The sequence below is a fragment of the Doryrhamphus excisus genome, chromosome 5 (genome assembly GCF_030265055.1).
Source record: "Doryrhamphus excisus isolate RoL2022-K1 chromosome 5, RoL_Dexc_1.0, whole genome shotgun sequence".
In the NCBI taxonomy this organism is placed as follows: Eukaryota; Metazoa; Chordata; class Actinopteri; order Syngnathiformes; family Syngnathidae; genus Doryrhamphus; species Doryrhamphus excisus.
Window position 1 is genome coordinate 23,440,121 of NC_080470.1, and position 26,458 is coordinate 23,466,578.

General features: G+C 43.1%; 1 protein-coding gene across 2 annotated transcripts in view; it reads left to right on the top strand.

Moving 5' to 3' along the window:
* The window catches only part of lmo4b (LIM domain only 4b), a 40,139-nt gene extending 14,127 nt beyond the window's left edge, over nucleotides 1-26,012 (top strand). Inside the window, exons 2-8 of one of the 2 annotated variants that reach the window (XM_058073998.1) lie at nucleotides 2,243-2,379; nucleotides 2,473-2,558; nucleotides 11,815-12,283; nucleotides 13,649-13,898; nucleotides 22,615-22,711; nucleotides 23,333-23,488; nucleotides 24,898-26,012. In XM_058073998.1, coding sequence (XP_057929981.1) covers nucleotides 13,654-13,898; nucleotides 22,615-22,711; nucleotides 23,333-23,488; nucleotides 24,898-24,906 — 507 coding nt within the window. In that variant the 5' untranslated portion in view covers nucleotides 2,243-2,379; nucleotides 2,473-2,558; nucleotides 11,815-12,283; nucleotides 13,649-13,653 and the 3' untranslated portion in view covers nucleotides 24,907-26,012. Of the gene's footprint in view, nucleotides 1-1,477; nucleotides 2,380-2,472; nucleotides 2,559-11,814; nucleotides 12,284-13,648; nucleotides 13,899-22,614; nucleotides 22,712-23,332; nucleotides 23,489-24,897 lie in introns of those variants that run through there. The other variant, XM_058073999.1, reaches the window with a different exon arrangement.
* The last annotated feature ends 446 nt before the right edge of the window (nucleotides 26,013-26,458 follow it).

Genomic DNA, 26,458 nt, shown 5'->3' on the forward strand with positions numbered 1-26,458 from the left:
TGTAAAAAAAATAAATAAATAAACAGAATGCCATTTTTGTTGATCTGACCGTAGGTGAGATAGTGGTTGGAGTTGATGACCCTCTATTCTTCTTTACGGTAAAGCACTTTCTTAAAGCGAGTTGACATTCGCCTCTGACCGTTTTCTGTGGGTTTAGTGGGGCCGCATCATGTGAGCAGTAAAGCATGAGAAAGTCACCAAATTTAAAGATAATAACATTTTTCATATTTTCATATTTCATTTTTTTCCACGATTATCACACTTAAACATTTCAGATCATCAAACACATTTAAATATTAGTCAATGACAACACAACTGAACTGAACTAAAGCTAATAACTGGTTGGGCCACCCTTAGCAGCAACAACCACAAGCAAGTATTTGTGATAACTTGCAATGAGTCTTTTACAGCACTGTGGATCTTTGCAGAATTGTTGTAATTCAGCCACATTCAGGTCAGGACTTTGACTAGGCCACTCTAAAGTCTTCATTTGTTTTTTCTTCGGCCATTCAGAGGTGGACTTGCTGGTGTGTTTTAGATCATGAACCCAAGTTGGTTTCAGCTTGAGGTCACCAACAGATGGCCGGGCATTCTCCTTCAGGATTTTTTGTTCGACAGGCCTGTAGTTCTTTAGATGTTGTTGTGGGGTCTTTTGTGACCTCCTGGATGAGTCGCCGCTGCGCTCGGTCATTCTGGTTGACAGGCCACTCCTGGGAAGTTTCACCAGTATCATGTTTTCACCATTTGTTGATTTTAGCTGTCTCTGTGGTTTGCTGGAGTCCCAAAAGCTTTAGAAATAACTTTATACCATTTTGCAGACTGATCGCTCTCAATTTACCTCGGTTATGTTATGTTTTAGGGGGCAATCACTTTTTCGCATTGGGCCATGTTGGTTTTTGTTTTCTCCCTTGCTCATAAAACATTTTTTTAATGTAAAACTGCATTTTGTGTTAATTTGTGTTGTCGTTGACTAAATTGTGTAATCATTTTAAACATTTAAGTGTGACAAACAAATCTGGTAGGGGTCAAACACTGACTGACTTTCCACACCAGGTCGCAGGTGTCCACATCGTAACAGAGATATTTACAAAGACACACTATAAACCTTGCAATGCTACCTACACTCAGTGTTCCCAGCAGCTCCAGTGAGACGTGAGACTTTTTTTTTAAATAATCAGAGTTCAACATATGCTGTGGTCCAAGCGGAAGCCATAATTACGCTTGATCAAACTTACGTCAGATTTCAGATCAAAACATGATCGCTGTACATGACTTTCAAAATTTTTTATTAGGCATTTTTTTAAATTAACCACATTATTGTTTAAACTGCAGGGTTCAAAGCGTGTGAAAAAAGTAGCGTCCTATAACCTGTAAAACTGTTTTACTAGTATTGAAATAGTTGATGTTAACGTTGGTGACTTAGTGCATGGTGTTTTGAATGTGAGTCCACTTACTTGGTCTTGTAGTTCTCTTGCGGAGGCTACTTATTCTACTTTTGGAAAAAGTGTGGCTAAAAAGCTAAAGAAGAAGAAAAACACCAAAAGTGAATCATTTGATACCAAAAACCTGATTGGTACAACCTGAAGTTTGACTCTAGAACATTCCACTCGATTCTTGTATCGCTCTTCTGCCATCGGTATCTCATTGAGCAGTTGTACTTAATGTTCAGCTCTTCCTTTTTCGTTCCGCACCTTTTGTTATTTAGTGAAAGCTTAATTAAACGAATGTGAACTGAAAGCAATGGCATCCTCATTCCCCACTGCAGCAGGGCTTTGTGTGTGTACAAAAACAAAAGCGACGTCGTCAAGGAAGTTTGCTAAGCAGGCCAGAAGGGGCTTTTAGAAATAGTTTTCGATGTTGCGGCCTCCGCAAAAGCTACTTGTGTCTGTCAGGCAGGCTGGTCATTCAAGCTAAATATTTCCTTTCTTCGCTAAGATGAGACATCCAAGGTGAATGGGAGTCTGAGCATTTTTCTCAGAGAATGCCACTGACATTTCAATGATTGAAGCAAAATTGCAGGCATTTGGAAATCCATACTCGAGCCCGCCGCGCACTCCTCATTAATTAACTGGCTATTGATTACTGACCTTGCCACTTCAACTTATTTCCATTTGGCACATTCAGACAAGGCAGAGTGCTCCACTAAAATACAGTGCGGCCGCGTCAGCCGGTCTTATCTCCCAAACGCCCGCTTTCATTAAAGCCGCCATTAAGTTGCTCTTGTTGATAATGGATTTCTCAGCCATTTAGAGTGCCTCAGCCTTCTGACTGCAGCTCAAGGACCCGGCATTCGGCTCGGGCGGGCAGAGGACGCTTTGAATTCCCTGCTGCTTGACACCCACCGGAGCTCATTTCTCCTGGCTAAAGACTCCAACAACGGTAGAAACCTTGTATAATTTACCATGGACATGGCACACTCACACAGTACACATTTGCATATTAATGTCCTTCTCTACTTTCATCATTTTCCAGGTGTGTCACACTGACGAGCCCATTTGTGCTCCTCAAGGTCCAGTCTGTGCTCAAGTTCCGCATAGGACTAATTCATGGTCTCCGAGGTAAATGAACATCACTTTCAGTTGTGTCCTCAATAGGCAGCCTCATTCAGCCCAGCAAAACTCAAAACTTTTCATTTGGCTCACCCAAATAATGTACACCTTTCAGTCTGAGAGACCTGCTGGCTTATGCAGTACATCCTCCGCTCTGCAGGGAGCGACAGCGAGGGGTACTGTTTTTATTGTAAAAATATATGTATTTTTTTAATGCAAAAAATCACCAGTTATTTTACAGGAATAAAGTCAAAATATAATAATGTGGTAATTTTAGGAGAAAAAATAAAATGTTAAAAAAATAAAAAAAATTGTAATATGTAATAATTTTTGAAAAAATCGATTAATATTTTTGAAAAAAGTCAAAATATTATGAAAAACAAACAAACAATGAATAAAGGTTATGGAAAAAGTTCTAATGTTATATGAATAAAGTCAAAATATTATGGGGATGAAGTCAAAATTAAATTAAAATTAAATTAAAATAAAAAATCTAAATTGCAGAAATGAAAGAAAACAAATAATAAAACAATAACAATAACATCCAAAACTTAAATTTTTAAATTAAAAAAGGGGCAATTGTATGAGAATTATGTAATATGAGGAAAAATAATGTCAAGTTTAAATATGATATTAAATATTGTGTTTTTGTAATATTATGAAAGAAAAAACAAAATAAACTTGACATTTTTGGAAAATTAGATTGGGGAAAAGTTATAATATTATGGGAATAAGGTCATTATGAACAAATATTAACAATATTAATATGAACAATATTACAAAAAAGCTAACTTCATACTAATAATAGGCTTTTTCACCTCTATCAAAATAAAAATTATCAACATTGCAGTTTCAAAAGGGCTTTTTTGCACCGTTATTGCTGGTGCTCGTTGCCTAATAATAATAATAGTCAGAAGTTGCCCATTCCCAAATCTGAGGAGCCAAAGAAAGGCTTTGGAAAAAGCACATCCTAGAGAAGATGGCAGCATTCGGACAAATATTTGGGGATGTTGTTTGGACCTGTTCCTGGTTCCCCTTCCCCTTCTGGCTCCACTAGCTGCAGCCACCTGCATGGCCGCTAATAAAAGTGTCACAAATGAATGAAGGTTGGGTGAAAGAGGGAGGGGGGGGGGGAGGGGGGTGGACTAACACAGATGTCCAAATAACGTGTGAACTATTCATTTTGCCAAGATTAGTGGCCCAGACTTTCCCATGGCGGACAGGAACGCGGCACCCTCCACGTCGTATTCATAAATTGATTTTCTCCCTGAAAGACAAATTAAATTGCGTGCGAAATACAACACAAAGAAGAATCTGTGTGTGTGTATATGTGTGTGTATATGTGTGTGTGTGTCTTTCTCTCCATTTTCCTCTCTTTGTTGCCCCCCCCCCCCCCCCGCCCCTCCGTTTTTTGTCAATTTCCTGGTGTCTGTCACATCTAAGTGATCCAGAGTGTTCAAACTTAAATTAAGATCAGCGGCAAAGATAAACAGTTAAAACCAGTTCCCATAGTGACGGCTCACGCAGCACGGTGATTGCATTATAATCCGACAGCAATCAACTCTCAATGAAACACGGATGATAAGGCTGCTATTTTCTGTCTATGTGCGCCTGCACTTGAATGTAGCTTATTTCCTCTCTTTGTTCACCGTGGATTTGTATTACCTTCTAATCAGGTTCCTGCACAGTGGAGGCTTTTTGGACAAACATGGCCGCCATGTGGGCGGAATGAGATGAAGACGTCTTGCCATGCAAGGCCTCTGGGTTTGGGCTTTCTTTAGCTCTCGGCGATGCAGCTAAAGTCTTACGCCATATGGTACATTAGAATTACACACGACTGTGGATGAGCAAATGTCACTAGCACCTCTACAGGCAGAAAGAGGTGTTACAAGACTTTTACACATGATTGCTTTAAAAACATTACAAAAATAAAAAAAACATTAAAAAATACTAACACACTAGATTGGGGCTAAAAAAAAACATTTGCCACATTAAAGCCAGTATTGAGAGCTTTCTTTATTTTTTTAATAATTGTCTTGTATTGTGAAGTCTGCCTAGCAACAAATGTGTCACATATAATAATAATAATAATAATAATAATAATAATAATAATAATAATAATAATAATAATAATAATAATAATAATAATAATAATAATAATAATAATAATAATAATACAATCTATTTGTATAGCACTTTTCAAGGTACTCAAAGATGCTTTACAGTAAGATAAAATCAAAATAAAGCTAAACAACAGAGCAGAAAAGCATATTAAAATACACATGACCTGGAAAGAAAGACTCTGTAGCCTACAAGCTCATGTAACAAAAAACAATCAACATGATAATAAATAACAGGTATGTTCCCATCAAGATTTTACGTTGCCAATACCGATACCTCATTTTTGTAACGTTTATTTTCATAGATTATTTCAAGCCAAACAAAGCTTATATGCTTGTTTTACCAAAACACGAACAAAATGCTGGTATCCACAACTCACCTTTTGTATTTCACAATTATGAACTGAAAACGTGAATAAAAAGCAGGTTTATCCACCTCTGCTGCGTCCCTCCAGCCACATCTGCTGCCTTCTGAAACACAGATGCAGCCGGCTCAAAAGGAAAAGTTCCACACAAGGAAAGTTCCTCCTGCACTAAAATTGTTACATAGTATCTGCATGATCCCAAATCCGTAGCGAGGCAGTACTCATCCCCAAATTTTGCCCACACTGGGACCGGGGCTTTATAGTCGCTGCCACTGGATGATCACATTGTGAGCCTCAAACTCACCCCACCCTGCCAATCTAAAGCTTTTCAAAGTGCCAACCCAGTAGACATTTTTGAGGCACGTTTTGTAGGGTACAAAACCTACTGTATATCACTCACAAAGACAGGAAGTCCCACACACGGCAGACATGCTTGTTCTGGATGCTGCAGTGGGGGGTGGAGGCGCTCACCATTTTAAAAATAAGTATCAGCCGATATCGATATCGTCCTTTTTCACTGATATCGGCCAATACCAATCTGTGGCCAATCGATCGGAATACATAAAATATAACAAAAACATTATTATGAATCATAAATAATTATTTATGATCAGAATTGAACCTGAAATGTAGTTAAAAAAAAAGTGTAAATGTTACATGAATAAAGTTTTCATTTTTTCACAATGAATTAAAAAGGAGTCTGCTACTTTGGAAATATCAAATGTTAACATTTTTATGAGGCGGCACGGCGGTCGAGTGGTTAGCGCGCAGACCTCACAGCTAGGAGACCAGGGTTCTATTCCACCCTCGGCCATCTCTGTGTGGAGTTTGCATGTTCTCCCCGTGCATGCGTGGGTTTTCTCCGGGTACTCCGGTTTCCTCCAACATTCCAAAAACATGCTAGGTTAATTGGCGACTCCAAATTGTCCATAGGTATGAATGTGAGTGTGAATGGTTGTTTGTCTATATGTGCCCTGTGATTGGCTGGCCACCAGTCCAGGGTGTACCCCGCCTCTCGCCCGAAGACAGCTGGGATAGGCTCCAGCACCCCCGTGACCCTTGTGAGGAATGAATGAATGAACATTTTAGTGGAAATAAAAAAATAAGAAGGAAAAATTGTAAAAAAAAAAAAAAAAAATGCCCATGAAGTGGTTTCAGATTATAAAATGAACAAACTTTTTTTTATGATTTGACTGTAAGTCAGTTGATTCTCTTTGCGTTGAGAATGCTGCTTTGCCGCCATGTCCGCAAAGCATGAAGCGAACCCAGACACCAAACAAGAGGCGTCTGTGCGGAGGCCGCCATCAGTCATCCTGAAGGAATTATCCGGAATGCCACAAACCCCTCTTTCATTTGTTTCAAGCGCATTCATTAAAGACCGCCAATATCGCAGCATCTCGTCTTTTAGCAAAGTTGGGGACGAGTCGCTAAGGAGGGGCCTGCTGGATTCAGCTCAGCCTCGAAGGAAGCGGCTGAGCGCCTGTTGCTGTAAATAAAAAAAGGATCCGTCATTTAGTAAAGTGAGCTTGGAGACAAATGAAATATGCACTCAATTATGGCAATGCTTGTAAGGAGCTAATAAAGCCAATGTCCCTACAAGACACTGAACCCTAATGGATCCCAACTCATTTGCTTTGACTGATGGATTTCCCGCTCGTGCTCGCGCGGGCTTGAATAATTATGAAATTTATCACAAGGCATCGGGACTCATTAAGGATTCACGACATTTCATTAAGGCGATGTTGTTAGAAGCGGCGCGCGCTGTTCTGTTTGTGTTTGTAGGCGCGCACACGCCGGGAGTCTGAAATAGTGCGTAGAATTAATTATCCGACGATTAAAGCACTTAAGGGGGGGGGCTGCTTGGCTCCTCTGTCATTTACCGGCTGAATCCCATTACTTTGCCTTCCATTGCCGGGATGTTCTGTGCACTTTCATTACCGTCAAGGGCTTCTGGCGCCTTTGACAACGACGCTCAGATCCATCACGTCGCCGTGTTTCATTTGTATGAAAATGTCACTACTCACTCGACGGCCTCGTCCTAAACTGTTGCTATGGATGGGAGGAAAATCAATCCAAGAGATTTTAGGGACATCTCCTGTTGTTGGAAGGCTGTGAACACCGCATTGGAAAACAAGGACAAGAAGAACAAAGTCTCAAAATTCTTCTACCCTGAAACCCAACCTAGAAGGTGGCCTCAAACTGTTCTCTCCCACAACTCTTACTTTGAATTACTCGTAGGTGTACTTAGAGCTTGAAGGAAGTTCTATAAAGCAACCTGTTGTGTCCAAAGTCAGCTCTAAAGTCTTGTGGTCTTCAGACTGCATTAGTCTATGAACTGGACTGACAAGAATACTGTCACGATCGGGCTTCACCTCCCTGTGACAGCTAGTTTAGTTTTCCTCTTTTCCTCTTTTCCTCTGTTCCTCGTTCGTGCCCTTATTTTGTATTCACTTCCTCTGTTACTCTGTTCTGTTTTCCGTTGATTTCCATTTTCTCCCGCACCTGTTTTCCATTTGTGATTCCTATTTAGTTCAGGTGCGCGTTCCTTTGTTTTGTCGATTCATTGTCATTGCTGAGTTGGACTTGCTAGTGTGTTGTTCTGCTGCATAGCAACATAAATATATTTTTTCCTGCAATTGGGTCGTCATCTCTGCATCCTGGGGTCGAACCGTAAAACTCTCAATCCGGAACGTGACAAATACATTTTAAAGTGCTTATGACACCAAAGAAAGATAACAAAATGAAAGTTCTCACTTAGTAAAACATGTTTGTCGTGCTGCTGTCATAGACAAATAAACAACTACGAAATAGGACTGAAATGAAGTGGCTATTTTTAACGGGCCCCCCAGCGAATTTTCTTAACCAACGCCATCTTTGTTGTGAAATCACTGCCAGGCTTTCCAGGAACCAGATTCAAACACATGCAGCCATGAACTCACAGCAAAGCCAAGAAAGTGACATTCACAACAATAACTGATAATAACATTCATAATTGTGATATGACAGACACAAAAAATGTCCAACGGTATGTTTTTTTTGAACTGTCAGTATGTGACACAGACACTTCAAAATGAAAGACCAGTTAGCCATAATAATATTCTAAGGTTTGTTGAATAGATCTAGTAAAAAAAATTTACATATTCACTTCCTGAAACTGAAACTTAAACTGAAAGATGAGTGACTGCAAGCTATGTTTTGCAAGCAATTCAGGCCTAGAACACTTACAGGGGACACCGGCATTTGCAGGGCAGTATGGAAAACCATATCCCACGAATACGATCATCTGACGAGGCAAATTGTGTCTTTTAGTAATATCAACAAGCTTAGTCCATCTCCTCGTGTGTTCCAGCTAAAGTTTTAATTACACGGTGACCGAGTGGTTAGCGCGCAGGCCTCACAGCTAGGAGACCCAAGTCCGATTCCACCCTCTGCCATCTCTGTGTGGATGTGCACGTTTGCATGTTCTTCTCATGCATGCGTATTTTTTCTTTTGGTACTCCGGTTTCCTCCCACATTCCAAAAACATGCTAGGTTAATTGGCCACTCCAAATTGTCCATCGGTATAAATATGAGTGTGAATGGTTGTTTGTTTATATGTGACCTGTGATTGGCTGGCCACCATTCCAGGGTGTACCCCGCCTCTCGCCCAAAGACAGCTGTGATAGGCTCCAGCACCCCCCGCAACCCTCATGAGGATAAGTGGTAGAAAATGAATTAATGAATGAACAAACGGCGGCACGGCGGTCTGGTGGTTAGTGCGCAGACCTCACAGCTAGGAGACCAGGGTTCGGTCCCCGCCCTCGGCCATCTCTGTGTGGAGTTTGCATGTTCTCCCCGTGCATGCGTGGGTTTTCTCCGGGTACTCCGGTTTCCTCCCACATTCCAAAAACATGCTAGGTTAATTGGCCACTCCAAATTGTCCATAGGTATGAATGTGAGTGTGAATGGTTGTTTGTCTATATGTGCCCTGTGATTGGCTGGCCACCATTCCAGGGTGTACCCCGCCTCTCGCCCAAAGACAGCTGTGATAGGCTCCACCACCCCCCGCAACCCTCATGAGGATAAGCGGTAGAAAATGAATGAATGAATGAATGAACAAACAACAGAACTTCATCCAGAACAGCAAATGCAGAAGAATTGCAACGTAGGACCGTCTGGCTCAGGCGTCACTTGTTCCTTGTTACGGAAGAACTGCACTGTAATGTCACATTGTGAACTTTTGAAGCCTGAGCAGGTCAAAAAAATGCAAAGGTCGATCACAGAGAAGCAAGTAGAGATGTGAGTGTTCATTGGGTGGCAGTTTTATCAGAATTATATTTCACAAGTTGATGACACAAGACACAGATGAACATATAGGCTAGCAGTGTGTACTCTAATCTTCTTTGTTTACATCAGATTTGAAACCTCATGGATGCAACACCTTCCACGAATTTAATTTGTTTTTTGAAAGTACTTCCCCTTTTCCAGACAGTATTAATAATCAATAACTGTAAACTGTAACCATAAAACGTCAAACTGTCATAACATGAAACACACATAAAAAGTTTGCTTTTCTTTTTTGTACAGTATTGATGAGAGTGCATTGTGACCGTGAAATGTAACACAAAATGTCATAATATGAAATGCCATAACTCGAAATTTTGCAACATGAAACACCATAACTTGAAATCCCATAACACAAAACATCATAACATGAAATGCATAACACAAAATGTCATAACATTAAACTTTATAACAACTAATTTGTAACATGAAACACTGTAACGCGAAATGGCGTAACATGAAATGTCGTAACACAAAATGTCGTGACGGGAAATGTTGTAACATGAAACACCATAACACAAAATGTCGTGACGCGAAATGTTGTAACATGAAACACCATAACACGAAATGTCGTGACGCGAAATGTTGTAACATGAAACACCATAACACAAAATGTCGTGACGCGAAATGTTGTAACATGAAACACCATAACACAAAATACCATAATCGTAAAACTCAAAACAGCGGAACATGGAATGCATAACACAAAACTTTGTAACAGTGAACTTTGTAACATGAAATGCCATCACATGAAACATCATAAACAAGGGCCACCTGCACTCTGATGCTAAGCTAAGTTCGGCCTTTGGAGTCGATATAGCATAGATTTTGTCATGCAAGAACACAGTTGGTGTCACTGATGGTGTGTTTAAGGAAACAGGTGATCATTCATCAGTGCAATAGTCGGCGAGAGCAAGACAGAACCAGGCATTGTTGGGGCGAACATTCCATTGGTTTGTCGTTGTTTGTTCAGAAGACAGCCCGCGGTGTGCACATGTACCGAAGCGAACCATCCTTTTCTTTCTTTCCCACAGGACAAGCGGCTTCATTACGAAGCTCAGAGGCTTCCTTTTCAGTGTGAGATCACCCCTGTGGGGAGTATCAACATCTGAACGCTCATGCCGCCATATTGTTTTGTGTGTCTTTTAATCTGGTGGGCTCCATAATGCAGCTGCTTAGAAACTACCGCATGACTCAAAGATCTCAGCGGAGAAAGGAGATGATCAATTTCTGAGGGAAGCCCCCCCCGCCCCCCTTTCCTTCCTCTCCAAACACTCTCTGACCCCTCTGCCGTCACCCCCCGCGCACCCGCCTCCCTTGCTGCAACTTGCCGTAATTATTTAGCAAAAAGAGCTGCAGAAAGAGAAGACGCAGAGTAATTTCTCTCGGCCACTTGTGAAAAGCTCATTAAAACAAGTCGGGAACAAACAAAGCTTCGCCAGCAAGGCCCTCCCCCCCTTTTCAAACTCATCCCATAATTTCCCACTGTTTTAATCATTGAAATCAATTAATCATTGCGTGGTGGCAAAGATATTCTGCACCATCTTCTGTGGGGTTTTTTGTTTCCAGTGAGCGAGAGGCTTGATGAGATTGTCAAGACAGCTCCAAAGCAAAGTGGGCTTGCGTCGCCTTTTGCCAAAGGGGAAATCAGCTCCACGCCGCGCTTGGAGTCTCCTCGGAGCTCCAGGAATAATAAAACAATTACAGATTGTCTTTATACATCTGATGTCTTTCCAACCAGGCCGAGGGCATTCCATAATGAAGATGTTTTGTCATGTAAAACATCTCAGAAACAACTTTTTCGGCAGGTTGTGTCATTTATTGAAAGTTAACATTTGTTGCATTTTTCCGCACATACTGTAAGTTGATTGTTACTTCAATGGCCGCTCTTTCCACTGTCTGACATTACGACTTTGTAGAGTATAGTTATTATTGCTGAATCGGGACTTGCAAGTACTTCTGTGTTTTTGGGGTGTGTGAGTTTTTTTGGCATTTTTCTGTATTTGGACGTTGCAGTACGTTTGCTCCCTGTCGGCATCCCTACTTCTGTCCCAACTAAATGAGGGTCCTGAAAGTTGACCTGACAAGCTGAGGTTGAAAACTTTACAGAAGAGAGTCTTGTTGCAGTTACACTCTCTGCCATACGATGGCGCCACTCCCTGTGTATAGTGTAATACATTGGCAGGGCTTGGTAAACAGAATAGTTATGGAATGTCACGTAATTAAAGTCAGGCTTGAGATGAAGGCTGCATTCTGTGTGTTTCCATGGGGAAGGTAAATAAGGGCAAACTGGTCCCATACTGAAGAATACAAAGTGAGTGAAATCAAGTAGCCACACGCCCTATGTATTGAGATGAGTTTAGATGAGTTTATTATTAGATTGCGTTAATCAAATAGGAAGCATTCACAACATTAATAACAGTACTATTATTATTAATTTTATGTTTCCTCCTTTAGTGAGCCGATGCCGCCCTTTCTTTGCTCTGATTGGCTACCGCCGATAATCCCGCCTTGTGTATGTGCGCACGGATTGGCTGCAGACCCTCTGACGTCAGGCGGGCATAAGGCATTTCTAGAGGCACTCGCTTCCTGTCAGCGCCACATGAAGAAGGAGCGGCTCTTCGAGTTGAATGACGTCGAGATTCCACCCGAGAGCAGTAGACGAGAAGACAGCCCGTCGCCAGCCAAGAGGACGCTCCGCTCGGCGTGTCAACAAGGAAACTTCAGGCAACGCTAAAGACCGTCCAGCGTGTCTCGCAATGGACTCTATTTGTGAGCACAGATCGCCGAGGCTTTAGTGCGGTGGAAATACTAACTCCATTTGTTGCTTTTTTTTTAAAAACCTACTTGCACTTTTTGGAACTGTTTACCAGCCTTCTTACAAATCAGATCTTTCGATCATTCAACGCTACACTTTTGAAACAAGGTGAGTGTTTTTGTGTTCCAAAGTGTAACGTTAATTTGGGCTAACGTCACTTTTGAAGTATGCTAGCTGGACCTCCTGGTGTTAGCGTTGCTATTAAAAACTACAACGGCACACTTGGTATGATTACCTTTAGTGATATCATTATGACCTTTAAACGATGTTATCCCCCACTTTTAAATTACCTGTCCGTGTAATTACCTGAGTGAAGTTAAAAGCAGCCCCCCTTCTCCTGGTGGGTGAAACTTGACGATGGTGAGTGTTGTTTACCCTGGGAGTCACTTTCAGGTCGCCTCCTGCATCCTCCTCCTCCTTTTCCTCAGATATAATCAGCTCTAAAGGTAGGCTGTTGCTTTGTCCCGAAGAGCCATCGCTAATGGATTTAGTCAATGGACCCTCCCCACATCCCCATCCTCCTGTTCCCCAGACCCAATTAGCCTACCTTTCAACAAAGATTTGGATTTAAGCGTTGGACTCTTCTCTCCACACCAAATTGGAGGGGGTTGCATTTTTAAAGCCATTTAGTTTGCGTTGACATAGGTGAAAACGGGCTGTTTGTTCTGCTAGTGTGATTCCTGCACCTCCATATGGTGCGTTTACACGTGTAGTCCGGTACACTTGTGCGAACAAAAAAAACAACAAATTAAGTGTGGTCTGGTTTGCATTCACACGAGTATTTTTGTCACATGTGACATGAACATTGTCCGACAACCTCACACGTCCCAAACATGTCATGCTACATTTTCCGGGTCACAAACACTTGTAGGTCCTTCCTTTCTATGAAAGATTTTTTCCCAGCCGAGATGTAAGGAAGATGATTTAAATGATGTAAGGAGACGAGAAAGATTCCTGGAGATGTGTTGCAAGGGGATAGCGTTTCTGACGATTTGATGGAACTACACAATTAATACACAGGTCTCATTTGATAAAATCATATCTGGTGTTTTGGTACGTTCACACTCACCTCACTTAGGAACAGAGTCTGCTGGTAGGTGTGCCAAGACCGCCTGAGAAATGGGTCTGAAGTCCTCCTTTCCAGTCCTTTCGGTCCTGGACTGAGTTCAGGACCAAACGTCTCAGGACTTTAAGACCCATCCCTCTGGATGTGTGGTTGCAATTGTGTGTTACAATTACAGTGACAGAGCAGTAAAAGGTGTAAATGCACTTTGTCTTATGTTGAAAAGTAATGAGAAGGATGGTGTCACTTGTCAGCAGCCATTATGAGACTCCAGTGAAGGAGATGGCATTGAAGGGATTCACCCCCAAAATTATGAAATAATAGTTTAAACAGCTGCAGTTTCATACTTGAACTGGAACCTTGTGCGGCTGCTAAAGGGACAACCTTCTCTTGTGTACCCCCTCTCCCAGAGACAATGGTGAACCCCGGAGGAAACAGCCAGCCACCCCTGCCGCCGCAGGTAGGCACCAGCTCCCTGTCATGGAAACGCTGCGCCGGCTGCGGGGGCAAGATCGCCGACCGCTTCCTCCTCTACGCTATGGACAGCTACTGGCACAGCCGCTGCCTCAAGTGCTCGTGCTGCCAGGCCCAGCTGGGCGACATTGGCACGTCGTGCTACACCAAAAGCGGCATGATCCTCTGCAGGAACGACTACATCAGGTGAGGAAACGGCAGAAAGTCAGTCTGCCTAAATGGGCATGTTGTGATATGTGATGTTCTGCGTTCGCCTCCATGTTGGGACAACACTGACGTGCATCTAAGCGACCAGTGAAGACATGCATCTCCATTGGTCGCCAGAAGCATCAGTCAAACATGTCACATCCTCTTCATCCAGTGTGTCTGATACCTTCACTTTGTGTTTAGTGGATAAACCAAAAGCTAAAAGAGCTAATTGCTCTTCCTTTCTTGAAAAAAAAACGTAAAATAATGAAAAAAAAAGAAAATGGCTCCGCGACCGACTACTTCAGAACTACTGAATCAGAGCAAATGAATAAGCCATTAAACCAACTTATGCTGATTTCAATGTCACAGCAGGACCTGCTGTTCTTGGAGAAGAGCAATACGTACTTTCATGTCACTCCAAAAGTCACTTAACTACTGTAGATTTGTCACTAGTCGTGTCTTTGAAAGAATATCTAGTTGGCAACACCGGTCCCTCCTGCTCCGTCATCTTATTCTGTGGCAGACCAGTTATGTGTTTATGAGTAGGGGTGATGCAGTAGGACCAAGTTTATTTGTTAAACACTGGTTTATATTGCACACATGCAGACATTGTACCCCTGTTAGTCACGGTTTAAAAGTTGGAATGAAAGTTTGTGCCCGCTCACTTTAATTTTGGACATACCAGTCATATATTTTCTTTCATAACAAAGTTTTTTTTTGCATCAGTCTGCTGTATTAAGGAACAGGCATAGGCTATTGGTAAACTTCATTTCACTTTAAAAATCAATCAGCGTGATAGGATATTTGACATTCAGGAGGAAGAGAAAGTGTTTTGTTTTGCTTTGCGGGTTCGTTCATCACGATAATCGTCTGGTTCCACTGAGATGAGACGTATTGGAAATAATGTTAGGTTTTTTTGTCCTGCTGCTTTGCTGCTGCAGGCAGGATCTCTGCTGAAGTTCACATCTAACACAAATGGTTCACTTTGTCCCTATTGGTTAACTAGTAAATACGTATTTACTGTATTACCAACCAAGTGTTTTCACTTTGAATAATAAAATATACCTACCTCTAAAATATACATACCTCTTAGTAGTATCTTATATCTTGATGCTTCCTCATCAGTTCCAAATATGACATGACCAGCTTTAATTCCAGGCTTTTGCAGATGACCTAAAGTGATGTGATGGGTTGCATATGGCCTGTAGGTTCTTGATTTTGAGATCAGTGATAGATCTTTGATAAACCATTTGTGGTCCACAGATCAGTTGTTATTGGCCTGCTGTACACTATACAATGAAACAAAGAAAGACCGAAAGAAAGAAAGAACACCATAACATTTTACAAAGTTGACATGTTGACCCTCAAAACACGGATACGAATTTGTCCTTTATATGACATCACTTCAGCAGGTTCACGGCTATAGAGCATCCAATCCTTTCGCTGGCGCTCCAGGTGCTCACGTTGTTTATAAGACAGTATGTCCACCGATTGCTCCTCTCGCGATGCCCGGTGCATGTTCCACAATTGATTGAATAACATAAATCTCTCATTAAGCAAAAACAGCACTTTAATAATAAAAAAAAGTCACAGTATTTCTGATTTTGAATCAGTCACTGTTGTTGTCTAGATAGTGACAAAACGGAGAAATAAGCCATAAATACTCCATCTTACCTACCTGCCCATCATCCTTTAGATTTTTCAGTATCGACCCCCTTTGTCATCAATGTTGTGTATTCTTGGTGGTCCAAGTCCTCCTTGGTAACGTACTGATGCGGTTAGTTTTATTTTGTGTAGGGTCGAATGTCTAGGACTGATTCAGTCTTGTCTTTTTGTCATTTTTAAAAAATGTTGCCAACAAAATGGACATCCTCTCGCTGCTTGTTGAGAAGAGGTGATATGTGCTTTTGTGTCAACCTTTCTAGATTTGTGGCTAGTTGCTTTTCATCTAGAGATGTTGGATTACTCGCTAAATTAGTTGGCAACAGTGATCCCTCCCGCTACATCATCTATTATCTGGCATACTAGGTGTGTAATGTGTGTATGAGTGAGGCCGAACAGGTAGTGCCAAATCTATTTGTGGCAGCCCGCCGGACGCCACTGTAGTTGTAACCGCCTCCGAACCAGACTTTGGACACCCATTGTCAAAACAGCTGCAAACACCATTCATGTCTAAGATTGGAGTGACTGACAATTTTTAAGTGGGGTAGCCCCCCCCATCCCCCCACGAAGCGGAGGGAGTCAATGGTGGCACTTCATTCATAATGGCACTATAACGTCATTAGGATAAGCTAGGGAGGGCGGGTTGGAACACACCTTTCCACTTGTGGTGAGAGCAGGGAAAGCTAAAAGCATCTGATGGAAGCATGAGATCTGTGCGGAGATAAAGAGAGGATGGGAGGGGGGGGCATCTGACAGTGAGTCCACACAATTAAAAGCTTTAATTATAGTCCCCCTCCATTTCCTTTAGTCCTGATGGGTTTTTATCTAATGAGATCTGGTCTGTGGCTTGTATCCGCTCTCCCAGTGACGTGTCCGAAATGAATGAGAGGCACACGGCAAACAAAACATTTAATTAACCAAATTGGCTTTTGAGAGAGAGAGGGCAGCAAAGAAAGGCAGATAGAGAAGAGGGATTATTGCAAGGCCATTTGATGCTGTGTGTGTGTGTGTGTGTGTTGTTTCCCCGTCTCATCTTAAAGTGGCAGACTCATTGGCTGTGTCCTCTGTCAGCTGATGAAAGGCACGTTTTTAAACAGATGTTCAATCAGCCACAAAGGGAAGCTCATGAACATCACCACAAGCCGTGTCAAACTTTGGGGACGTTCTTCCTCCGGGCCGTTGCTCGGGAGGGAATTAATTTGCCTGTGGCTCCCAGATTCGGGAACACCCCACCCCCACCCCTCCCTCCCTTAATTGAATAAGCCGAGGTAATTAAATGGCACTTTTCCAATGGAACGTGCGAGGTAAATCTAATAGTTGGTTATTTAATATCACTTTGAAGCCTGCCCACTCGAGCACTGTGACAGCACGGCAGAACGTGAACTATTAGGCCAGGCAAACGCGGGATCTCAGAAATTAATTAAATCGCGTGCAATTTAGTGGGAACGTTTATCTTGATTTGTCATAACGGAATTAATTCAGGGCCTTCAACTCACTCGGGGGCCAGATCTGTTACTCTGAATTAACCAAGTGTAATTTGGCTGCACCATCCGCCCGTCAGTCCCCCACCCACCCCCTTTCACTCCCAAAACACGTGCACATATACAAGACAGAGCCTCACCCCTCCCTCCAGCCTTACTCTAATGCACCTCCTGCCATTATGCAAAGCCCCGCTTCAGTTTCAATATGGCCTGGTGCTTTTAAGGTGCTTTTGCTGCTGATGCACACAAGCATTTTTAATGGACTGGGTTGCACAAATCATTGTTTGTGAAAGGGGAGGGGGGTGTAATTTTACCCCACTCAAAGGCGGCACTGATGACAGGCAGCACTATACTTCTTCACCTGGAGACGACGGACAGCCCCCAATGTTTTCTTCTTTTAATTTAATCCAAGATGGCAGCTCAGATAAGAAAACACATCAGTCAACATCAAGTCGCACAGAGACACGGTTGCTATGTCTAAGCAAAGGGGGGGCGGGGGGCTCTGGCGGGTAAGAAGCTGAAACAGATGTGTCACTGCAATTAAAGGGTCCCTCGACGTTAATTACACCGTCCTGGCGGTCACATGTCACGTCGGCGCTGTAGTGCAGTGGCACTGGAGGCCATTAGAGCCCAAGTTCAAACTGGATCACCCCTTAATTGTGCACCCAGCACTCTTGGCTCCATTTACACTGTAAGTTTAAGTGCCCTGTTCTGATTTAGTGGCTAATTTTGGATTACACTGACTTTAAATGTGAAATCATTTTGTGTTGGGCATGCTCCGATTAGGGATTCATGCTGCCGGTTTACCGATCATCCATGAGTGAGATTGGCCCATTAGATTAACGGTAAATTTTTTAATTCATAATATAATGTGTGCTATTGGTCAGGGGTGCCAATTTCTACGGCCCCTGACAAGTAGGTAATAATTATTATTAATATTATTTTGCCTTCATTTGTGTGAAACATTTTTTTAACTATTTGACACAAATCAGAATTAATTTTTAATACATGTGATATGAATACATGGGAAATAATCTGTTAATTATTTTTCAGCTCAAGATAAACTGAATAAATTCAGTGTCTAGGTTGCAGGGGCCTCCAATTGTTTTTTGTATTATAGCTTTGTGACTGGTCACAAGTTGTACACTACTTTATCTGCCAAGCAGATCTCCACTCAAACTGTGGCCATCGTCTTTATGCTAATTTCTGGTCATTTCACATTATTTATGGTATAAAGTCTGAATTTACACAGTTAGTATAATTAAATGTTTCTAAAAGTTGAAGTAAATATTATTTGAGCCTTTGTGAGCTACTCAAAATCAGCTGGTGCGATAGGAGATACTATCACATCATCAGGCTGGACACACTGTGTTTAATGGGCAGGATTAGCACCCTTACGCCATATTGAAGGCACACGTATGTACTGTATTTACATGCAATTTAAAGGGGACCTATTGTGCTTTTTTCACTTTTCTGAACTATCAGTTGGTAGAAAGTTGTACGTTTGTGTCAAACGATTTCCAAGTTTCCGAAAATGGGATTTGTACATTTAAAAGAGTGCACTGAAAGATGTTTGGCTTTGAACACACAGTTTCAGAGATATTTTTGACTTCCTTATATGGGCGTGCCTTGGTACAAATTAACATGATTTCATCATATTAGCACGGAGCGATGGCTTTCAGGGAATGATTTTTCGGGTTTGAAGGTGAGCTAACTTGCCTCAATAGACAAGCAGAAGTGGTTGGAGTTGCAGATTCCAGGTGAAGAGAAAAATATGGCGCTGTTGTATAGACATGGGCTCCGTTTTCAACCTTTTTTGAGCCAAGGCACATTTTTTTTCATTGAAAAAATTCTGTAGCACACCACCAGCTGAAAATGTGGAAAAAAGCTTATATTAACAATATACGTGTTATTTTGTTTTTATTTCCAAATGATAGCTAGCTTTCGTTATATTGTCTCGCGCCAGAAACTTTGCTGGACGTCTTTGCTTTCTTTTGACCTCCACTCATACTAGAGCCATACTAGAGTCCGGATTTTGTCCAGGGTCCAGTTTAGAGTCAGCATTTTTCCTCTTCAAAAATCACTTTCACCGTCGTCCTGCTATCCACCTGTCGCTGCATCCATGCATCACTAATTCGCTTGTCTCCAAGCACCAGGCAATTAGCTACGTGCTGCTGCTGCTGCCGCTTACTGGTATGGAAGAGTACTACATGATTACTCTGCCAGGCGCTAGACCACACAGGCACAGAAATTGGATAATTTCCCACGGCACACCTGACAATATCTCACACCAGTGTGCCGTGGCACAGTGGTTGAAAAACACTGATCTAGAAAGCTTTATGTGCTGGTTATTGTGTGTAGCTGCTCTATAGGAGTGCCAAAAAGGACTCGATGCACCTCCAATTAGGCCTGGGCCATATATCGATATTATCAATATATTGACAATCCGTTTAAGCATGGTATCAAAAAGAAGCATATCCTTCTTTTCAATATAGACTGAATTTGTGCTGCAACTCTTTGTATGTCACTCATCACTGGGTGAACTTCTGTCCCGCCCCCCTCCGTGCATGCAGGAGGATGGAGGAGGGGTGGAGCACAATCCCGGTGGCTCGGGCTTTGACAAAAATGGAGGATGCAAAATTGTCTGCGGTGGAAGGATTGGTCAGAATGTGGCCCTAATACTCTATTGTAGCTCAGTCATTTGGAGGTACATCGGATTCAGAGCATTTTTAAAAAACCGTTGTCACCTCTCTGGTTGCACAACTCCTGCCCCAACACAAAGCTCACTCTTTGCTTGTTTTTCCTGTTGTGTTCCTCATGAAAGAAAAAGTGCAAAGTGGTGTCCTATTACATTGCTAAAATATCATCCCCATTGCAACATTGGGGAAAAACTGCATTAAAAACCTGCTGAGGGCACTGTCTTAGCAATGCTAGCGTTTCGGGTTGCTGATGGGGTTTGGTATATGTTGAATATCAATATATATATAAATTTTTTCCTCTTGTCGCAAAGCAATGTGACTAGCGTACGTGATGTCCGAGGCAGTGCGGAGGTCCCACATGATCGCCGCCATGTGTGTTTTCACAGTACCGCAATGTACCATAATGAATACACTATGTCATATTCAATTAACCTTTAATGTACCAGTGTTTCCTATTCATTCATTTATTTGTGGCTGTCTAAATTTGTAGGTGAACTGCCACAAGCACATTTGGTGCTACCAGGCGACCCTCACCAATAAGCACATTACAATGTGCCCGGTCTGCCAGAGAATAGCAGAAAGGATAGGATCAATGTTGCCAACTTGGCATTTTGTTTGTGACATTAAAAAAACAATACAAACAAACACATATTTGTTTTGTTTTTACTTGCATTTTACAAATGCACCATGCTAATTTTCCAACACCACAAACCGCCATCACCACAAATAGAGTAGATTGCAGTTCTGTGGGAAACACTGTATGATCTTTACATCCTATTTAGTAGTTTCTGTACCCATAATGCACCATATTAATCCACACATGACAGGGGCCAGATTGGGACCAAATGACATTCGGTTCGTGCTTTCACTGTCATGAGCCATACCCAAAGTGTGTCTCTCACATGACAGGAAGCCAGACTGGTGCAGCATGAAGTGTAAATGCATCCTCAGCGCTAAGGTGTCCTGTGTGGTTTTGTTGACGGCGGAATGGCACAATGGGACTTTTGTTATTATTGGAGGGTGGCGGGGGACCGACCGGGTGGGTGGTGGTTGGGGTGCACGTGCGGTGAACCCGACATGTTTGCGTCATGTTTGTCCCAGTGAAAGCAGCGAGCTGGCACGGTTGTCACCACAGCCTCCAGTTAATTAGTTTCTGAAATTGAGTTTTGATGGAGCCTTTCCAGATCACGCAGAGACTAAATTTGCTGCTGTCTTATTGAAAGCAGCCTCCCCCTCCCCTTCCCCCACACTTTGCTTTTCTTTTTCCCCGTCCTGCAACGGTCCGTTTGGTTGGGTTCTGGTTGCGATGGCTCAAATTATCTCATTACTCTCACGCAAAAGCGCGGTGAACGTGTGTGAATCAGAAAAGGCTGTAGTCGTAGCACACTTTTCAGCGTGCCAAACAACTTTATCTGATCCCTCACCATCCCACCCCGCCCCCGCCCCGCAACCCACATCACCCCTTTCTTTTCCCACCCTTCCCGCCGGAGCATGTCAGATGCCGCGCTCTTATTTGATTGCTTAGGAAAAGTGCAGTGATAGAGCAAACACCCGGTGAGATATGATGACAAATGGGTCCAGATCCCAGTAAATTACTTTCTGCTCAAATCGAAATTTCATTCAGTTTGCTGCTCGCTGAGATGAAGTAATCTAAATTGTGGACTCAGAAGGAAGATAGAAAGGAAGCCGGAGCAAGCATTTCATTATCAAGAGGCAGCCGGGGGAGGCGGGGTTGATGCTGGGGGGACGAAAGAGATGAGTAGAAGCAAATCTAAAGTGTTGACACCATGATTGAAAAGGTTAACCCATGCACATGATATATCAAGCCCACTAGCTACAGCTTTCTAATGGAAACACGGCAGTGACGGAGCGCCCTCAACGGTCGTAATGGCCACAACCCCACACGGCTGCCTGGACGCACCTACTCCGACACATTATTAGCCTGCAGGAACGGCGGATTTATGCCTTACCTTGTTCATCATTTGTGGGAGGATGCTGTGATTTTTCTTTTTTCATTTTTAAAGCCTTAAAGATGACAGAATAATGACCTCTAATGAACTCCTGCAGGATGGGAATATATCTGTGGTGGGTGGTTGGGGCGGGAGGAGGCAGCCAAAGCTGTCAACGGCCCTGGGGCCGATATGGCGTATCATCAATTAATCAATATCGGTGAATATTTAGCCGATATATTAACTGTCGCCCCCTTCCTGTGTACGTCTCTGCTGCTTCCTGCCAGAGTACCTGATATATAGGCCTTGACAGTGTTACTAATTAAACTTATTTTAATTTAGTAGTCTTCTGCTTCTTAGTGTTCTTAGTGTTGAATCCCATTTTGGGTATTGTAAGAATTTGTGTTCATGTTTGTGTACAGTATCCGGTGTATATCAATACTCTTACAGTTTGTCATATATTGGCTGATATATCGGCCCCAAAAGTCCCTTTTCACAAGCAAGATGGACCCACCTCAGAGTGCTTTTATAGGCGAGAGCACCATAGGACCCGCTGCTCGGTAAGAAGAGCGATATATGCTAGTCTACAGAAGTGTTAGGACCAGAAAAATTCTCCAGATTTCTTGCTTTTTAAAAAAAAAAAAAAGAAAAAAGATTGGAGTCATCAAAATACTGACTAAAGCTGGCAACACTGATCCCACCATCTTGTTATTCTCTCTCAGAACCAGGTGCATATGTGCCGAGTCAGAAGCTACATTCAGAGGCAGTCCCATTATGTGTCAATGAGGGCGCACAGATCGCACCAAATCCATTTATGGTGCAAATGAATGAATGGATGGTTATCCCTGGAATTTGTGGACCAGCCTGCCGAATGCACACAGTGTAGTATGTGTTAATGACACACCCCCCTTTCTCTTTGTAGATTATTCGGGAACAGCGGTGCCTGCAGCGCGTGTGGTCAGTCCATCCCAGCCAGTGAGCTGGTGATGAGGGCGCAGGGCAACGTCTACCACCTCAAGGTAAACGCTCCTCCGTGAGGCTTGGGAGTCACACAAGGCCATCAAAGGATTAAAGACACAAGTTAACGTCAATAAAAATGACTTCCTGATAGTTGGATCAAATAAGTGTTACAAATTAGATTGTTGGCTCAGTAGCTTAGACACGTTGACTATGTGGTAGGGTATACTTTGGTACGGCCCTCACCAGGCAGATGTATAATAAAATACATATGATAAAATGAAACAAAAATGATAACAAATGGAAAAATAACGTATTATTAAATATTATAATTAAAATTCTTAAAGTTAATTATTATGTAAATACATGAAAATCAAAGAATATAAAAACACATACTGCTTGATGAACTCGGAGGGCTGCAGGAAAGCTTCATTCCATTTTCCTCCCAGTAATGTCATCCTGTAATAGTGCATGGACTTTATGTATTTTGCATAGTAAAAACTTGCGCATGAAGGTGACCCGTTTAGTTGAAAACCCTCATGAGCCGCTAACGGGGTTAATGAGCGACTCCTAAATTGAAGGTCGTTAGTCAAGGTAGCACACAGTTTGCTTCAAGGTGTGTTCTTGATTCTGGGGGCCTGATTTTCATTTCTTTTGTTTTTTTTCTGCTGTTGTCATCCCAGTGTTTCACATGTTCTACCTGCCGGAACCGGCTTGTGCCTGGGGACCGGTTCCACTACATCAACGGCAGCCTGTTCTGCGAACACGACCGACCCACAGCGCTCATCAACGGTCATTTGACTTCACTGCAGACCAACCCGCTACTGCCCGACCAAAAGGTGAGGAAGTTGACTACAATTTTCCGAAAGGTTGGGAAGTTGAGCAGCAAACAAACACTTCTCTCGCCTTGAAATGATCTTATTGCGAGACTGCGTGTTTCTGGAAACGTCATAAGCTTGGAATCTAAAAACGTTTTTCACTGATGTCATTGGCTCAACATGGCCGCCAGGCATGCAGCAGATACCCAATTGTGTCTTGCGTGTGATGGAAGTTGGATCCGCGCTTCCATCATTCATGCCAGAATCTGAGAATCGCTATTAAACGTCGGCTCCCAAACATCTCCTTTCTTCTTCTTTTTTTGTCTGAGCAGATGGCCCGGGGCGAACACACCATCTGTCCCACGGTGGACGACTGACGCGTTAATAGACGTCTCTCAGCGCTCACCTGGGCTGAGCCGCCTAGCCCCGGAGGGGGGGAGGCGGCGGCGGCAGGCTGCGGCGCATCACCAACGCCTGATCCGATCTCCACGTTGCCATTGAAAGCAAAACAGAAGCCTAATCATACACGAAGGGTGCGCTCGTTCTTCATTGCGCCCGCAGGAGATGTAATCGCGTTTGCCTCCCGAAGCCGGAGCACTCGGAGAGGAATTACGTTGTCGTTTCACCTTGAGTGCTTTGGAGTAGCGTTAGAGCGCCTCTAAATCCTCCGCGTCACAGGCCTTTTAAGGTCTCTTTAACAAATCAGCTCGTGGCGCTCTCACAGCATCGAAATTGAAAGCGGCCGCATTATGGAGCTTAATTTTAAATGTCTAAGTCCTCGCTGCCCCGCCCCCCCCGCGCGCATGGTGCGTGGTGGCGGCGGGCGTAGTAAACACGAGGTCTCATTGTTTATTTATGTGCGTACATCAATTGTAGTGAAATGTGCTGCATTATTGATGCTAAAGTGCAATGTGTATATTGGCCCTGGTGCTTTAATTATAGCAGAGAGAATTATTAAATAAACACACACCAGCAGCGCCCCATGCCGCTGTCCCCACCACCGTTGCCGCTTTTATTTGGTGTGGACATGACACAGTCAGAGCGTTGACTTCGTGTTTGATGCTCGTTTATTAAGCTAGCTTCTCATGCACACGCTGCTCTGACCCCTGGGGGAGGCCTGCGCCGCCCTCCCAGCACCAGTCACTTTAATTAGCCCCCGCTAGCAGCATGCTAACAGTCTCCAGCCCAGCCTGTAAATCAGCTCGGTGGAATCATGGGAAATAAAGTAAAAGTTGAGGGCTGGTGGGTAATTATCTCCACTCGCGTGTTCAGCCGCATGAACGCCTCCCGCCATCCTCGCCGAGCCTCCTTCTAATTAGACCAAAGAGACTTGAAATGGGACACCAGATGGTTCTCACAGCGAGGATGATCAATACTACAAAAAAGAACAAAAAAAACCCTCACTGACGACGCCGATCTTCTTGTTGCAGGTGTGCTAGACGGACACGGCGCAGGAAGCAGGATGTGTGCCTTCATGTTTAGCCCTCACTCATCATCACCACAGACAGCGCCCTGAAGGAACCTTTCCACCCGTGGCAGCAATATAAGCGCCGGGCCTTCAGACTCTCCATGGGCGGATACTTGCACTTACTGCGTCCCAGTCGGACCCGGGAACTTGACCTAACAAAGTCCAACTCAAAGGGACTCTTGAGGAAGAGACTGATGACTTAACGAGGTCCAAGAAATGTTTCTGTTTTTTTGCCTAAAGACATTTCCGGAGGGGGACTCATTTTTCTTCTGTTTTCTATCGTCGACATGGTGATCCCGCTTTATTATTTAGACATCGTGGAGGGATTGTGAACCCCCCCGCCCTCCCCCTTCTTCTTAGCTGGTGTGTCTCCAAGATGGCTCTTTGTGCACAATGTCACACACACACACACTCGGTGTATTTGTAAAATGACCCATGTATGTACAGTATGCATGTTAATGTCGTTGATGTCCACTCCCTCCACACTACCAACCTTGCTGACCCCCACCCACACTCCTTTTGACCCCACCCACAACTGGAACAAACTGAAGTCGTGTAGAGCCTCCCGACATTTTAATGCTGAATGAAAGAGAAATTTATTTGTGATATTTTCCGAGACATTTGCTCCAGTATGGTGTATTTAATTAATAAAAAAAAAAGTATGGACTATTTCACTTATTTTCTTACATCAAGTTCACTGATGAAGCACTTTTGATGTTCATTATGCTCAGCTTTGAGTTTTCCCACAGAAATGATGTACAGTGGATCCAAGCACATTCGGCAAATTTGCAGATTATTTGGTAAAAAAAAAAAAAAAAGAAATTCTGCGGAAAACATCTTATTCACTCAAAGTTGGTAACAATTTCTATAATGTTAATATGTACATCACACATGTACCAGCCTACAATTTTTATCTTTGTCTTTATGCTTCACTAATACTGCTTTTCGTCAAGCATCGTCCTTGAACACACCATATTTGTGTGCTGACAGCGACCTTCTACGTATATAACTTTCTCCTACATGGCAACAGCTTAATAAAGCCATCTGTTCCTGGATCATCTTGCATGATCATTCATTAGTAGCAAGCACTTTATACTGGCTGGCTTTTGAACAATGGCGATTCAAGGGAAGATGGTGAAGGTTCTGGCCCATCTTGGTCCTTCACGGCCATCACACCGCATGACGATGAGGACCACCAGAAGATGGATAAACATGCATCCCCTCTTTGTGTTCACACCAGCGCTCGCTATTCATCACCCAGTCGGCTGACACAAATGGAGGAAAACGTCCCTTTGGAAAATTCAATTACGGCGCCGAGCGAGAGGGAGGTGTCTCACTCGCTCGCTCTCCGACAGCCGCAAATTGAACGGCCTATTTGCAGAACAAATTGCTGTTTGAAGTCCTTGCAGGACCTAATGGGTCTAAAGGAGCAGCCCCCTTGCTAATGGGCCAGACGGTTATCTGCTCAGGCCGTGCTGCACAGGACAAGACCGCCATGAGAAGTGGATCCACTTGAAGCGAGG